The sequence below is a fragment of the Takifugu flavidus genome, chromosome 6 (genome assembly GCF_003711565.1).
Source record: "Takifugu flavidus isolate HTHZ2018 chromosome 6, ASM371156v2, whole genome shotgun sequence".
In the NCBI taxonomy this organism is placed as follows: Eukaryota; Metazoa; Chordata; class Actinopteri; order Tetraodontiformes; family Tetraodontidae; genus Takifugu; species Takifugu flavidus.
This window is the reverse complement of record NC_079525.1, coordinates 11,912,985-11,929,478: the sequence shown is the minus strand read 5'-3', so window position 1 is coordinate 11,929,478 and position 16,494 is coordinate 11,912,985. Positions and strand designations below refer to the sequence as shown.

General features: G+C 43.8%; 4 protein-coding genes across 4 annotated transcripts; 2 read left to right on the top strand and 2 right to left on the bottom strand.

Moving 5' to 3' along the window:
- Positions 1-46: 46 nt before the first annotated feature.
- Positions 47-2,167, bottom strand: hmgb2a (high mobility group box 2a). Its single transcript, XM_057036946.1, has 5 exons — positions 2,019-2,167; positions 1,149-1,306; positions 830-981; positions 579-753; positions 47-494 (listed from the first exon to the last, which is right to left on the bottom strand). Exons 2-5 carry the CDS (start codon positions 1,290-1,292, stop codon positions 321-323), a joined length of 645 nt encoding a protein of 214 aa, XP_056892926.1. The 5' UTR covers positions 1,293-1,306; positions 2,019-2,167; the 3' UTR covers positions 47-320.
- A 644-nt stretch (positions 2,168-2,811) lies between these two features.
- On the top strand, positions 2,812-6,137 carry LOC130528041 (phosphomannomutase 2-like). The gene is made up of 8 exons (XM_057036945.1): positions 2,812-3,045; positions 3,409-3,520; positions 4,035-4,111; positions 4,225-4,316; positions 4,399-4,498; positions 4,581-4,656; positions 5,048-5,160; positions 5,608-6,137. The coding sequence occupies exons 1-8, from the start codon at positions 2,971-2,973 to the stop codon at positions 5,710-5,712; spliced, it is 750 nt and encodes a 249-aa protein (XP_056892925.1). The 5' UTR covers positions 2,812-2,970; the 3' UTR covers positions 5,713-6,137.
- Positions 6,138-7,298: 1,161 nt separating this feature from the next.
- LOC130528039 (phosphomannomutase 2-like) lies at positions 7,299-10,423 on the top strand. The gene is made up of 8 exons (XM_057036943.1): positions 7,299-7,488; positions 7,895-8,006; positions 8,517-8,593; positions 8,707-8,798; positions 8,881-8,980; positions 9,063-9,138; positions 9,530-9,642; positions 10,040-10,423. Exons 1-8 carry the CDS (start codon positions 7,414-7,416, stop codon positions 10,184-10,186), a joined length of 792 nt encoding a protein of 263 aa, XP_056892923.1. The 5' UTR covers positions 7,299-7,413; the 3' UTR covers positions 10,187-10,423.
- Positions 10,424-10,579: 156 nt separating this feature from the next.
- On the bottom strand, positions 10,580-16,457 carry LOC130528035 (myotubularin-related protein 7-like). Its single transcript, XM_057036937.1, has 14 exons — positions 16,166-16,457; positions 15,795-15,920; positions 15,130-15,292; positions 14,893-15,050; positions 14,495-14,623; positions 14,274-14,408; positions 14,070-14,202; positions 13,681-13,790; positions 13,221-13,346; positions 13,094-13,143; positions 12,798-12,998; positions 12,465-12,599; positions 12,003-12,181; positions 10,580-11,778 (listed from the first exon to the last, which is right to left on the bottom strand). Exons 1-14 carry the CDS (start codon positions 16,196-16,198, stop codon positions 11,711-11,713), a joined length of 1,746 nt encoding a protein of 581 aa, XP_056892917.1. The 5' UTR covers positions 16,199-16,457; the 3' UTR covers positions 10,580-11,710.
- Between the last annotated feature and the right edge of the window lie 37 nt (positions 16,458-16,494).

The window sequence follows — 16,494 nt, the reverse complement described above, 5'->3', positions numbered from 1 at the left end:
ACAGTGACCTAGTAGGCAACAGTAAATTGACCATGTCCACACACAGTTCTGATCAATATACAAAATTTTATTACCAAAAAAAAAATCTAGCTTTCCATATTAAAAATGGCTGCAAACGTCTACAGAAAACCGGCAGTAAAATGACAGTGATGAACAGCACTACCGAACACGACAGGGGTAGTGCTTCTAGAAAAACAACCCTTAAAACTGCATCAAAAACAGTCCCAAGTTGGCGAACATAAGATTCTGACGCATTTACGAATCCCTAAGAGGCGGGCCAACCTGTTGGGAGTCATTACAGAAAAATCCACACCAAACACCTATTCATCGTCATCATCATCATCGTCCATATCTTCGTCGTCATCATCGTCGTCGTCGTCATCATCATCGTCATCTTCTGGCTGTACTTTCTTGGCCGCTGGCCTGCCTGGGCCGCTTTTCTTACCAGCATCGTTTTTGCTCACACCACCTTTGGCTTTGTAAGCTGCGACATCCTACAAAACAAACGAGAATATCATATTTAGGCTCTAGGGCAGTGTAGCCTTACGCAGGCCCAACACCAGGTTCTCAACCAATACCTTCTCGTATTTCTCCTTCAGCTTAGCTGCCCTGGCCTCATATGGTGCCTTGTCTTTAGGACCCTGTGTTGACCACAGTTCTCCCAACTTTTTTGCAATGTCTCCAATAGAGATGCCAGGGTTGTCCTCCTTGATTTTGGGCCGGTGGTCGGAACAAAACACGAAAAAGGCAGAACTGTGGAAGGAAGAAAAGACAAATATAAGAACCCATGAAATCGCCCCAGCCTCTGCTCTATAAATCTGTTTCTTACGGTGGCCTTTTTGGAGCATTGGGGTCCTTCTTCTTCTTCCTGCTGACTTTGCTGCCTTTGGGAGGAACGTAGGACTGCATTTCCTGATCATAGCGAATCTTATCATTCTTCGCCAATTCCTCAAACTTGGACTTCTCCTTCGATGACATATTCTATATAAAAAAAAAATTGATGAGCAGTATTAATTTCTGCATATACTACTTTACTACTACATATACATACTCATTATGTGCACCATATTGTAAACACACCCAAGGATAATTTATTCACCCGGCAGTTATTACCCGTGTAATTTAGATCTATTAAAGTAAAATTGTACCTTCCACCGCTCGGAGCATTTCTTGGAGAACTCGGAGAAGTTCACAGGGGTGCCAGGATGTTTCTTCTTGTGCTCATCGCGACAGGTCGTCACAAAGAAGGCGTAAGAGCTCATCTTCCCCTTCGGTCTACCGTGATCCTTCATAGCTGCGAATTAATCTAAAAGCGGGCCAAAAAGAAGCAGAAACACGAGTGAAAAGCACATCAACGATATAAATATGCGCTAACACGCTGATAAGCTTTTGAACCAAAAAACCAAGACATTTATGTGCTTATATCATCCGAACTAACGCTACAGGCTTAGAAAGGAGGACAAACACGCAGCCAATTCCGTAATCGGCTCAAGCGGATAAGAGCACTCGCCTCCCTTTCGTGTGTTCCCGCCTAAACTAAACTGCGCCATAGTTATTATCCAGCTCTAATTTCGGACAAAAACTCGACTCGACCGAATAAAACATTAGCAAAATAGTAATAGATGTCAGAAATGACCCTGGAGTTAATCGCCATTTGGTATTTTTTAAAATGAATGATCGAAGACGCTGGTGTGACGAGCGGAGTAACCCAGATCTAATGGCGGCCGAGCTGCGTGGTACACACGGAACAAGAAACAATCGTCGACATTTTAAAACGGCCAGAAAAGACAAAAAACAACGGGAGTTGGGAATTTTCACCGGAATTCGAGGGAGAGGTCGATTACCCACAGAAATAAGTGCGCCAACTTTTAAGTCAGAATGCACAGTAGATTCCAAAGCGCGAATGCGTGTAATATCGTGCTGGTGGGATACAACGCAGCAAATTGGCAAAGATTTAAGTACTGTGTTGATTTCAAAATAATGTAAAAACAACGAGGGAGAGCGAGAAGTCGACTTACCAGTTCCAAACAAGACCAGCAGAGAAAGACTGTGTACCACAAGATCGCAACTGTTTTGTCAGTGTTTGCGGGGCCTAACTAACGTAACTACAGGCTCCGCCCCCGGGGTGGCCCGATTGGTCGTTACGATTTAAAATTGGGGCAAAACAGCAACAAGCCTCCGCAATTGGTGGCTCGTCTTTGCGAAGAAGCCATCAAGTTTGTCTACGTTTCGCTGCGCTGATTGGTAGAGCCGGACTTTTAAACGCACGGCGCGAAAGCGTCTTTGTGTTCGCGCAGCCTAAAAACAGTGTTTACAGCAGTCCGTTTGGTCCCTTACGGCATAGTTAGTGCTTCATTTTATCACACGGGGAAAATAACCCACACTGGATTTCACGAGGTGTGTCAAAAAGCAAGGCCAACAGGGGCAACATTGAATTGGCCTTACACTTACACTTACAGCTATCGGATTAGTCTTTTCCGCCACATGTCTAAATTGGAACAAATGCCAAATTTTATCAACACATTTTATTCAGGATTACTCCTGTAAAAGCGAGTAACCTGTTCCGAGTGGAGAATTTGGGGGGGCATCCATGCGTAATCTGGCCCTCTCTCTGTTTCTCTCTCTCTCTTCCTTTGTTTACATCCTTTGATACAGCGTCGTGCCTTGCATTTGTCTTGTCTTTATACATATTATCTTGCAAAAATTCCTTAAAATGATGACTTCCGTGCATTTAGAAAAGTAACGTTGGTGGTTGTAATGTGTGTTTTTAAAACATGTAAACACGAAGTGCCCTGAGTCCTCCAAACCACAGAGTGGCGCTGCAGCTGCACTAGTGTGGCTCTCCCAGAAGAAGAAGAAGCAGCGTGGAGGTGGCTGACAGCCTGTGGCTCGATCCGACAGAAGCGGGTTGGACGGAGCGTTTCACCTGTCAGTTCAGACCACACCTGAGGAAGGCAGCAGACGGCAGCTATGGACGGCTCATCATTAGACCCCAGCACTCTCTGCCTCTTCGATGTGGATGGAACCCTGACGGCGCCCAGACAGGTAGAGTAATTCACGCCGGGCATTGCGTCGCCTCACGGATGAAAACATCCGGTTCCACGTTGGAAGTGCCAACAGCATTTCTGCCAAAGAAAGCCTCACCTGGTTTTAACTTTACCTTCAAAACAAAGTGGCTATTTGTTTTAGTGTCACGATGCCATAAAAATAATTGTTGCATCTACAAATATTTAAATGACAATTGCTGATTAATTATAGTGGGCTCAGTAATGGATCAAACACACCAGTCCCCAGTCCTATTATAAAACAGTAATGCAAAAATAAGGCTTGTTTAGGGATTAATTGCAGCCAATTTGGCAACCAGCAACAGCCTCTGTAACACTGTCGTCGTCGTGCTTGTGTGTTCAGGTTGTGACTCCTGTCATGGCTCAGTTCCTTCAGAAGCTCAGGACTCGGGTCCAAGTCGGAGTGGTGGGAGGCTCAGACCTGAAAAAAATCAAAGAGCAGCTGGGAGAAGACGGTAATATCATTCCCATCTATCTACAAATCTTTTGATGATCCTCATCTATAATTAGTATTTTTCTAAAGCCCTAAATTCAGTTCAGTGTCAGATCACTTCTGGGTCCTGACTGAGGGTTTAACGGCACGCGTATTTCATGAACAAAGCAACTTGTTTGTCTTGTTGAGCAACTTATTGGACCTGGTTGGGCAATAAAAAAAAACATTAGCTTGTTTAAGGTAGCGCTCGCTCGTACTTATTACTTTTTTACTGACACAAAATCACAGGTTATTCACCAATGAATGGAATCCACTGTATGTTTTTATCCAATCATTTCAATAATCTGCATTGGAATCAAATATGTGTGATCATCAGTATTTAGACACGTATCAATAATACAGGTTTTCCCCATTATGTTGTAATGGAAGGTCCAGTATTATAACAACACTAGTCAATAAAAACCTCTGTTGTGCTGGAAAAAATCATTTAAAAATCATTAATGATTTTTTTTTTGGGGTTGTCTGCTTGTGTGCAGTAATCCAGAATTACAACTACGTGTTTGCTGAGAATGGGCTTGTTGCCTACAAGAATGGACAGTTGCTTGGTGTGCAGGTAAGATGCACCTGAGATTCCTGTCTGACTGTGTTGAAGCTGCTTCATGTTACAGTTTCGAGTGTCTTGAACGCTCATAGAAGGCTGCAGGTTTTACTTGTCTGCTTTTTCAGTCCATTCAGAATCATATGGGAGAAGAACTGCTTCAGTCTTTCATCAACTTCTGTCTGAACTACATGGCCAACATCAAGCTGCCCAAGAAGAGGTCCCTCAGAGTCACCATCATCCTGACACGTGTGTGTTTTGATCCACTTTGCGGTCTTGATGATTTTTGTGCTCTTCTGCAGGGGGACATTTGTTGAATTCCGTAACGGGATGTTGAACATTTGCCCTGTTGGACGCAGCTGCACTCAGGAAGAGCGGCTCGAGTTCTATGAGCTGGATCAGGTAGGACAACCCCCCGAGAGCATTAGCAGCTCCTCACGCTGTCGCTAAGTGCTGCATCTTTAAAGACCTTCCTCTTTCCCAGAAAGAGAAGATCCGAGAGAAGTTTGTCGCTGTATTACAGGAAGAGTTCAAAGGAAAAGGACTTTCCTTTTCCATTGGTGAGTAACTGGCACTAACGGCTCTGTGTTTTCTGTCTGATTCCACACGGGCAGCACAAACATCTGCAGACCAGCCGCATGAACCACATTCAGAGGATCATTTGTGTATCTTATCTTATCTAATCAGCCAATCACATGGCAGCACCACCACGATTTTAGTTCTGCAGACAGGATCAAGTAGACTGAAATACAAACATCAGCATAGAGGAGATGTTAGTGAGTGTGGCAGACAGGCTGGTCCCAATCTGCTCCCGACAGTTTATGGGGATTTCCAGATGATGGGATGGTACAGGAGCTATTTTGTTGCACACTCTGGGCCCCCAGAACCAACTGAGCATCATGAAAAATGTATCCTATTACAGGCTTTTCTTTTGCTTTTTTTCCTCTGCAGGAGGTCAAATAAGCTTTGACGTGTTCCCTGACGGCTGGGATAAGAGATACTGTTTGGAGCTCATTGAGAAGACTCACTCCTCTGTTCACTTCTTTGGAGATAAGACTAAACCTGTAAGTATGCGGACCGCCGCAGCACAGCAGCTGCTCGAGCTTATGAAACACAATACAAAAATGCACAACAGGCTGCTGAGATGATTCCAGACAAACCAACTAAGGTCAATATGTGCAGAAAGAGTCAGTCTTTAGGTTTGGTTACCCTCCTTTTTCCTTAATAAACATATTGGCTAATATTTCTCTGTTAAATCCAGCCTCAGATACGATATCTAACATGTCTTCCTGTAATATAGCAAGTAATTTACATTAGATACTCTTCTCATCTTTTAGAATACTGCATTACCACAGTAGTGGCTATGTGGTTATACCTCAGGACTGGTTATATTTGACCGTTTTCTTTATAGTTGCATTGTTTAGTATTGAATCACCGTGAACAAACTCAGAATGGACACGATCAAACCACCATCTGAATGGACACGAGAGTAACTTTTGTGTGATCTACAGGGAGGAAACGACCATGAGATATACAGTGATCCTCGGACTATTGGCCATGAAGTCTCCTGTCCGGAAGAAACGCAAGGACTTTGTGAGCAGCTTTTCTTCTCCTGACATCTCAACAAGCTTCAGTCATTTTAAATCAGAAGGATGAAGGTGGACACAGGAACTGGGACGAGGGACTCGTGGGGCCTTTTTGGTGTCTTTTTGCTATTAAGATCATTTGCTCAGTAGCATCTGCTTTATCAGGGTCGAGCAACTCGGTCTTTTTTCTCCTTTTTCCCGGGCATAATAATGTTTTTAATCATGTCACTCTTCTAACAAACAGCAAACCATACGAACAAATGCATTTTTGAAGAACACCATGTGTATAAAAGAATAAAGAAAGTTTGGTGGCTGTCTTTAAAAAAAAAAAAAAACTCATCTTGTTTCTAAATATCATTTTTTTGTAAGAATCCTGTAGTAGCTGTTGCCTGAAGTGACTAATAACATGACATCTCGATCAATGTGAGAAATAAATTAACGAACAATTTTAAGAACGGATCTGCTTTGTTTCTAACGTGCTGAAAATATCAGACACTCATTAGAATGATGTCAGCGTATGCTTAAATCGCTACTTAGATAATATTATTCAGTTCAGGGTAGACTAGACTACCTGAAAGCATTTTCATACGTGAAAGACTAAAGCAGTTTTGGTGACAAGCTCAAAATATAGAGGTGAGAGTGACGTCTCTCTATGGAGAGGAGGTTAACCCCATCCCATGAAAAGGGCACCACGTAAAGATTCAACCTTTTGCACATCCTTGAGAAACATTCGTTGTTTGTTAGTGCAATAAACGTCATTCAAACATTTCAGCTCAGCTTGTCCTACTGACGTCACTTGTAGTGTCTCAGTTTTCCCTACAGGGGGCAGTATTCACTTCCATTAAGGCCTCGACTACTGAATTTTGATTTTCCACTTGTTTGCTTTGATTAAAGATCTTGTAATTTATAATAAAAAAAATACAATATTATTCAGTTGGTATAACGCAGTTTGTTCCCTTTATTAGTAGATCATTCACATCAACAAACAGTTAATCAATGTAACATCAGAGTGGAGTCGGTAGATTTGATCATCCTTCCAATCTGTCCCTTCAAAGTTTTTATACATGATCAACAGTGCTAAAAGTACACTTTAATTCATAACAGAATAACAAAAATTCAATTACGCGTCAGGGATTTGCCACTCATAACAGGTGTAATGAGACAACTGAAAAAGCAAGGCCAACAGGGGGCAACATTGAATTGGCCTTAAAACAACTACAGCTATCGGATTAGTCTTTTCCGCCATGTGTCTAAATTGGAACAAATGCCTTATTCTATCAACACGTTTTATTCAAGATTACTCCTGTAATAGCGAGTAACCTGTTCCGAGTGGAGAATTTGTGGGGGGGCATCCATGCGTAATCTGGCCCTCTCTCTGTTTCTCTCTCTCTCTCTTCCTTTGTTTACATCCTTTGATACAGCGTCGTGCCTTGCATTTGTCTTGTCTTGTCTTATCTTGCAAAAATGCTCAAAATGATGACTTCCGTGCATTTAGAAAAGTAACGCTGGTGGTTGTAATGTGTGTTTTTAAAACATGTAAACACGCAGTGCCCTGAGTCCTCCAAACCACAGAGTGGCGCTGCAGCTGCACTAGTGTGGCTCTCCCAGAAGAAGAAGAAGCAGCGTGGAGGTGGTTGACAGAATGTGGCTCGATCCGACAGAAGCGGGTTGGATGCAGCATATTCACCTGTCAGTTCAGACCACACCTGAGGAAGGCAGCAGACGGCAGCTATGGACGGCTCATCATTAGACCCCAGCACTCTCTGCCTCTTCGATGTGGATGGAACCCTGACGGCGCACAGACAGGTAGAGTGATTCACGCCGGGCATTGCGTCGCCTCACGGATGAAAACATCCGGTTCCAAGTTGCAAGTGCCAACAGCATTTCTGCCAAAGAAAGCCTCACCTGGTTTTAACTTTGCCTTCAAAACAAAGTGGCTATTTGTTTTTGATTGGTGTCCAAACTCTCAGAATCATTTTAATAGTGACCGATATGAACATACATGTGTTTTTATTAGACCGTATAGTTGAGTAAAACTGGTAATAAGTCATTGTGTTAATGCATTTTTGTAACATCACTGTTGTCATCCTGTCACCAGTCCTATTATAAAACAGTTATGCAAAAATAAGGCTTGATTAGGGATTCATTGCAGCCAATTTGGCAACCAGCAACAGCCTCTGTAACACTGTCGTCGTCGTGCTTGTGTGTTCAGGTTGTGACTCCTGTCATGGCTCAGTTCCTTCAGAAGCTCAGGACTCGGGTCCAAGTCGGAGTGGTGGGAGGCTCAGACGTGAAAAAAATCAAAGAGCAGCTGGGAGAAGACAGTAATATCATTCCCATCTCTGTACACATCTTTTGATGATCCTCATCTATAATTAGTATTTTTCTAAAGCCCTAAATTCAGTTCAGTGTCAGATCACTTCTGGGTCCTGACTGGGGGTTTAACAGCACGCATATTTCATGAACAAAGCAACTTGTTTGTCTTGTTGAGCAACTTATTGGACCTGGTTGGGCAATACAAAAACTTGTTTAAGGTAGCATTCTTTCTTACTCATTATTTATTTACTGACACAAAATCACAGGTTATTCACCAATGAATGGAATCCACTGAATGTTTTTATCCAATCATTTCAATAATCTGCATTGGAATCAAATATGTGTGATCATCAGTATTTAGACAAGTATCAATAATACAGGTTTTCCCCATTATGTTGTAATGGAAGGTCCAGTATTATAACAACACTAGTCAATAAAAACCTCTGTTGTGCTGGAAAAATGATGAATTTAATAATGATTGTTAGACATTTTTTTTGGGTTTGTCTGCTTGTGTGCAGTAATCCAGAATTACAACTACGTGTTTGCTGAGAATGGGCTTGTTGCCTACAAGAACGGACAGTTGCTTGGTGTGCAGGTAAGATGCCCCTGAGATTCCTGTCTGACTGTGTTGAAGCTGCTTTATGTTACAGTTTCGAGTGTCTTGAACGCTCATAGAAGGCTGCAGGTTTTACTTGTCTGCTTTTTCAGTCCATTCAGAATCATATGGGAGAAGAACTGCTTCAGTCTTTCATCAACTTCTGTCTGAACTACATGGCCAACATCAAGCTGCCCAAGAAGAGGTCCCTCAGAGTCACCATCATCCTGACACGTGTGTGTTTTGATCCACTTTGCGGTCTTGATGATTTTTGTGCTCTTCTGCAGGGGGACATTTGTTGAATTCCGTAACGGGCTGTTGAACATTTGCCCTGTTGGACGCAGCTGCACGCAGGAAGAGCGGCGCGAGTTCTGTGAGCTGGATCAGGTAGGACAACCCCCCAAGAGCATTAGCAGCTCCTCACACTATCGCTAAGCGCTGCATCTTTAAAGACCTTCCTTTTTCCCAGAAAGAGAAGATCCGAGAGAATTTTATCGCTGTATTACAGGAAGAGTTCAAAGGAAAAGGACTTTCCTTTTCCATTGGTGAGTAACTGGCACTAACGGCTCTGTGTTTCCTGTCTGATTCCACACGGGCAGCACAAACATCTGCAGACCAGCCACATGAACCACATTCAGAGGATCATTTGTGTATCTTATCTTATCTAATCAGCCAATCACATGGCAGCACCACCACGATTTTAGTTCTGCAGACAGGATCAAGTAGACTGAAATACAAACATCAGCATAGAGGAGAGATGTAGTGAGTGTGGCAGACAGGCTGGTCCCAATCTGCTGCCGACAGTTTATGGGGATTTCCAGATGATGGGATGGTACAGGAGCTATTTTGTTGCACACTCTAGGCCTCCAGAACCAACTGAGCATCATGAAAAATGTATCCTATTACATGCTTTTCTTTTGCTTTTTTTCTCTGCAGGAGGTCAAATAAGCTTCGACGTGATCCCTGACGGCTGGGATAAGAGATACTGTTTGGAGCTCATTGAGAAGACTCACTCCTCCGTTCACTTCTTTGGAGATAACACTAAACCTGTAAGTATGCGGACCGCCGCAGCACAGCAGCTGCTCGAGCTTATAAAACACAATACAAAAATATGTGCAGAAAGAGTCAGTCTTTAGTGGTTACCCTCCTTTTTCCTTAATAAACATATTGGCTAATATTTCTCTGTTAAATCCAGCCTCAGATACGATATCTAACATGTCTTCCTGTAATATAGCAATTTACATTACATTAAATACTCTTCTCATCTTTTAGAATACTGCATTACCACAGTAGTGGCTATGTGGTTATACCTCAGGACTGGTTATATTTGACCGTTTGCTTTATATTTGCATTTGTTAGTATTGCATCACCGTGAACAATCTCAGAATGGACACGATCAAACCACCATCTGAATGGACACGAGAGTAACTTTTGTGTGATCTACAGGGAGGAAACGACCATGAGATATACAGTGATCCTCGGACTATTGGCCATGAAGTCTCCTGTCCGGAAGAAACGCGCCAACTTTGTGAGCAGCTTTTCTTCTCTCCTGACATCTCAACAAGCTTCAGTCATTTTAAATCAGAAGGATGAAGGTGGACACAGGAACTGGGACGAGGGACTCGTGGGGCCTTTTTGGTGTCTTTTTGCTCAGTAGCTCCTGGTGCATCTGCTTTATCAGGGTCGAGCAACTCTGTCTTTTTTCTCCTTTTTCCCGAGCATAATAGTGTTTTTAATCATGTCACTCTTCTAACAAACAGCAAACCGTACGAACAAATGCATTTTTGAAGAACACCATGTGTATAAAAGAATAAAGAAAGTTTGGTGGCTGTCTTTAAAAAAAAACAACTCATCTTGTTTCTAAATATCATTTTTTTTGTAAGAATCCTGTAGTAGCTGTTGCCTGAAGTGACTAATAACATGACATGTTTTTCCACTTGTTTTCTTTGATTAATGATCTTGTAATTTTAAAAAAATACAATATAATTCAGTTGGTATAACGCAGTTTGTTCCCTTTATTAGTAGATCATTCACATCAACAAACAGTTAATCAATGTAACATCAGAGTGGAGTCGGTAGATTTGATCATCCTTCCAATCTGTCCCTTCAAAGTTTTTATACAAGATCAACAGTGCTAAAAGTACACTTTAATTCATAACAGAATAACACAAATTCAAGTACGTGTCAGGGATTCGCCACTCATAACAGGTGTAATGAGACAACTGCAGACTGTTGCGCTTCCTTCATCCAGATTCTCCCCCGTGTTTAGCAGAAAGATCAAAACCCAAATGTCATCAGTGGTCTTCCTGCTTGAGTTGAGATTAAATTCAGTTGTTTCCACATCGTCCATCTGTTTTCAGCCTGCTTCTGTTTAATTTTCTGTGCCCGTTCTGATTCAGGATCAGACTCAGGTCGATTAAATCTCCAGGGTCTCAGACAGTGTCATACAGCACATAAACTTCATAATCCTTATAAATAATAATAATGAGACAATAAAAATACTGCTGTTTGTAAACATGGACATTTTCTTGGTGACCAATGTGGTCCAAACCTCACTCTGTACATGTGACCAGTTTCGTAGATGAGGATTGTTTTTTATTCAAACATAAATGCTGATCCTTGGGGGCCATGCATGATGGGGAAGGATGACAAAATATAAGGTTCTGGCTTCAGTTCTGGGCTCAGGGTCATGAGAATGATGACAATGATGACAATGAAACTCCGACACGCAGGGAAAGTGTTCTGAAGGTGTTCTTACTAAAGCTGAGTAAAATAAATGCTTCTACTCTGGCAGCTAAAACGTTTACATTTAAATCAAGATACCGGGTGAAAAGACTGAATGTGTTGCACCGGTGGCTTGAGCAGAGGAACCACACGGGGCCTTTACGTCAATCAACATTTCAGGCATCTTTCACCTTCCGGCTGTTATTCCCTGACTGGGAATAACAGCCTGGCCTGCATCCGGGTCCAGAATCAGTGTGGGAAGAGGTGATCAGGCCCCTGACTCAACAGAGCTCTCCCGTTGGCTGCTACAGGGCACAGGTCACAGGTTCGCAACCCTGTCCTGAGCAGGTCTGCTGAGCTCTGCGAGCGGTGGGTGGGTCGGGCCCACAGTGCCTAGTAGTCTCCGTGGGAACCTGCACTTTCTCCCAGATGATTGGCTTCTCCGTCAGGGCTGCCGTCCTCTGCGGAGGAAGCAACAACACAGAAATCAGGACTAAGTCCAACAAAATAAAACAATGTTGCATTTGTGGTATCACTGGGAAAAGGAAGGGAAAGGATCTCATGCTCCAAATGAGCTGCTACTTTCTTTTCCTTGCTTTTTCTTTTGTTGGGAAGATCAGGCGTGAACGTGTAGATGGTGGATTCTGATTTGGGTTGGTGTCATGTATTTTTGTGTCATGCATGCCTTGTTTGGGGCCCAGTTGGTGGGGGTGTTTGGCGCTTCCTCCAGCTGGCACCTCCCGGTGATTGGTCATCTCTTCCTCTAACTGCTGCGACTTCTCCCTCACAGCAGACAGGAAGTCCGCAGGGGACTGCGGCGAAGACATGGACTTCTCCATGTGGTGATACAGGCCTTTCCACATTCTGCAAGAGGGAGAAATTTAACATTACATTTTGATTGTTGTCTTATTACACTGTGTTACCAAAACACGGGATGTAAAGTTAAAACATGAGCAGAGAGCCGACACAGAACTGATGTGTGTTGGAACAATGACAACCCACCCATAAACATTGCAACTGATGTTGGAGAATAAGAACTTCAATAACAAGTCCCTAAAATTACTCGCTTGTATGTGTTCATGTGTGGTGTGTGTGTGTGTGTGAAAATGCATAATCTTGGCAACAACAAACGGAAGCAGTGACTCACTTGAAGCAGTAGGGGGAGGTGTTGGGTCTCAGTACGCCCTGAGTCTGGCTCAGCTCAGCCTTGTACAGAGGGTTGGAGTATTCAGCTCGGTTCTTCCACAGCTGAGGCCACACCGAGTGACTGCGCTCGTGAAGCCTGAAGACACACAGCAAACCTGGTTAAAACTGAATCACTATGGAAATTCCCCACATCCTTTCTGAACTGAAACAGCATCACCCATTCTAATATACTTAACAGCAACACCAGGTTTGTCAAGGTCAAGCCCGATTGTAAATTAAAGCTATTTGGGGATAATGACGAGCCTCTAATATCTGAATTCATCAGAGTGCCGACCTCATGTTCCTGCGTTCCTTTGGACAGTTCCCGAGAAAGTTTCCAAAATGGCAGGAGTAAACGTGTGTGCGGATGGCGATGAGGAAGTGCTCGTTGAACTCAAAGGCACATGGGAACTGCTCCGACAGCTGCCACACGCACTCCAGGAACTGGTCTATGACTGGAGACTCCTCTTTAGGATCACCGGCCAGGTGAGCATACCTGCAGGGAAATTCAGACTCAGATTCCTGTAAAATATCTAACACGTAGCCGGATCGCGCTGTAAAAAGAATCAGGCGTGAGCACGGTTGAATAACCTGTGGGAGAACTTGTGTCCAAAGCTGACCCAGTCTCTCTCTATCAAGACCTGGAAGAAAAATGAAATCAACGACGATCACTGAGGTGTTCTCAAGAAGAAAACCCGTCAACACTTGGGTCTTTTACCATGAGTCCTTTAATGGTTCGGTAGAAGGGATCCAACAGGATACTGGCAACAGAGCATGCCTGGGCTGTCCGGTCCCAGCCGTCAGAGCAGTGCACCAACACACTGACGCCTTCATCAGCCACTGCCTGAGACACAGAAAGGACAGGCGCATTCCAAAAACTCTCTTCAAAGTCACATATTTGAGGAGACTAAACCCATTTTTATTGTGGTAAAAATGCTTTTGTCTGTTTCTTTACATGTGTCTTCTCTAGTTCTCACCTACCTAGTTGGAAACAGCCATTAAAATAGTGTTATTCCCTAAGATGGAACGTTTTCTCAGGCAAAAGGCTGAGCATTGTGTCCTTACAAAGAAAACAAATAAAGGTGCATATAATGCAGCCAAAGGATTTAATGTGTAGCAAACCTTAACGGAGGAATGTAAAGGGATTCGTATTTGGTCCTAAAACAGTGTGAACGTACCCTCAATATAAAGACCCCGGCATCTAATATGGCTTTAATGTGCTTGAGCCAGCCAGAGTTTTCCAGACCCCACAGGAAGTCGCTCATGGATGGAGACCTCATCTCCCCGACTGCATAGGAAGAGGTAGAAGCAAAAAGAGAGGATCTCTGTCATAAAATGTGTCTATGCCAATAAAAATGTAGCTTTTACAATGAAAATACCAATTATATTACACAGAATTCACCTCAAACTAGGGCTACGAGCAGTCACCTGGTAATCACAATGCGACAAAGGGCGGAGCCTGAAGGCTTTTTAAATTCCAATAAACTATAACTATAGAAATCTATAATTTGACGTCTGAGTCCGGAACCACTCACACAGACACACTCACACACACTCCACGACTTACCATCGATGATTTTCTGCTGGCTGTTCCTCATCACATGAATGTTCTCAATGCCGATGAACTGCAGCTTGATGTTGGTGTAATAATCCTCGTTCTCGTAGCCTTTACCCGCTGCTCGATTTGCCATGGCATTCAGCTATCGACAAGAACGCAGTGAGTGCGCATGACTGCCCCGTTTACTGTCCAAACAAGGGTGGAGAGCGTTACCTTGGGTCGAGTGTCCACCACGTAGATGTAGTCACTGCCGGGGTTTGACTTCATCAACGCCTGCAGCATCAGCTCGTCCTCTTGACATCGTCCGCTGAAACCGGACAGAGGCTGACTGCAGCGGCACACCGCGGCCTGCGTGGGTCGCCATCATTACCATCAGCATCAGCGTCACAGTGAGCAGCATCCAGGCTCTTTTTTTGAATGCATAAGGTACTGACCAAAGTGTCCCGGTGAAAGTAAGACAAAGCAGGAAAGCGTCCTCGGCTCCTGAACCTGGCGCTGCCCACGATGATGTCAGCTGTTGCTGACTTTGGCACAAACAGCTCTGATGGATATGTGTCACACACCTGGCCAATGACATTAATGCTATGTCACATGTATTTATATGTTAAGAGCCGACTCACCATTAATATCAGTAGCTACTGATGATGCAATTAGTATTGATCTATCTATGTCTAAATCAAACAGCACTTTTATGCGAGTATATAATTTTAGGAGCGTAGATTAGGTCTAAAATCAACAGGTGGTATCACCATAACTGACATTTTGATATTTCAACTGTTTAAACCTTTGGGTTTGTGACAGATGCTGACGATTAGTTGGGGTGGAGACTGACCCTGTATTCGCCGTTGACAGCTGTGGCGACCCAAAGGTTGTTAGGAACACCCATCCTCTTGTAATCAGCCTGGAGGTCGATAAAGTTCCACGATTCCTCCCTCTTCTCTTTGTTGACATTGGGATTAAAGGAAAGGCAGTACAGCTCACTGTACTTCTCTATGACAGGGAGAAAGAATTGAAAACAAATCATTGGGTATCAGCACATTGAAAATTTGTTGTTATTTTTCTAGCATACCCGGTCGTGACAGCCTGACCAAAGATGCGTGGATATCAGCACAGTCCCTCTCCTGTGGGATAAGAATCTGGAAGATTCGGAAGTCTTTGCAGCGCAGGATCAGTTGGCATCCTGCTGAGATGGCAGGCGGCCTCTCCACGCTGCTCACCATGCTGTGAAGCACCTGAAACACACATTGAAGCGCACATTCAGAGGCATCACTTTGATACTCAGAGGTGGGCAGGGTTTTTTAGAGAAGAGGTCAGCTCATTCCAACCCAGCTACAGCAGCGCGTGACTGTGTAACCTGACACGTCACGTGAACAACTGTAACCACATCCAACCACAGCCCGCATCAGCACAATGGAGCACGGTGCCTGGGTCACACTTGGGGATGTGGAGGACAGTGGCCTGGCCTTATTGGACTGTCCAGTACACATCAGTGAAGACAGGTTAAAGCTTGAATGTCCAAATCTTGACTCGTGCTGTCAGAACCCTCAACGGTCCAGTGGACACCACACTTGAGTGTCGGGTGACACAAGGTTAAGGCTTGTATCTAGAAAAAATTCCTTTCTGGAACCAGAAGATGGTGTATCGTCGATAAATGGAGGACCAAAGTCGGGTTTCTCTGCTGGAGAGGACAGAAGCAACATTTTGACAGTGTTTGGAGACGTAGAAGCAGCTTACCCATGTCTCCTGGCGCGCCTCTGGGTGGTTTTCCACAAAGATTGTGTGCGTGGCAGAAATGTAGAGAGTACACTTGCTGGCCTTTCTCTTGCCTGATGACCAGACCAAAAGACGCACATTGTCCACCTGAGTGAGACACACATTTTAACATTCAGGTTCACCAACCTTTAGAGTCAAACCTCCCTTATGACAGTGGGTAAACATAAGCACACATCTGTTAAGACGACGTCTGGATGTCGCTCTTAAACCTATGACCTTTGTGGGAAACCGCGTAAAACCAGTGGCATATTGTTAAAGACACGTATTAATGAAGAAGAGTTATATAGAAGCAAAGAAGCAATGCCGATGTCTGAAAATCCGAGTATTGTTACCTTTGGTGTCCTGATGTGCTCCATCACCGACATCCAAAATGGTGGATGAGAGACGGAGGATTTCGCCTTGATGCTCCGAGAGAGCGGTTATATTCGCTGTCTCAGATCGGTAAATAAGAGTTTATTTCCGTGACTGATGTTTCGCATATTCAATGGAGCGCGTCCCATTCTTTCGGCACCTCTAACCCATTTGTTGCTTTAAAGAAAAACGAATGAGAGCTCCAGTGTATCACGGATAACGGGACGAGTACCGAGAGACGCACCTCTGCGTCACTGCGCACGGCACAACTTCCGGTCAGGCCTTTCAAAATAATGTAGTCGGAAATTCA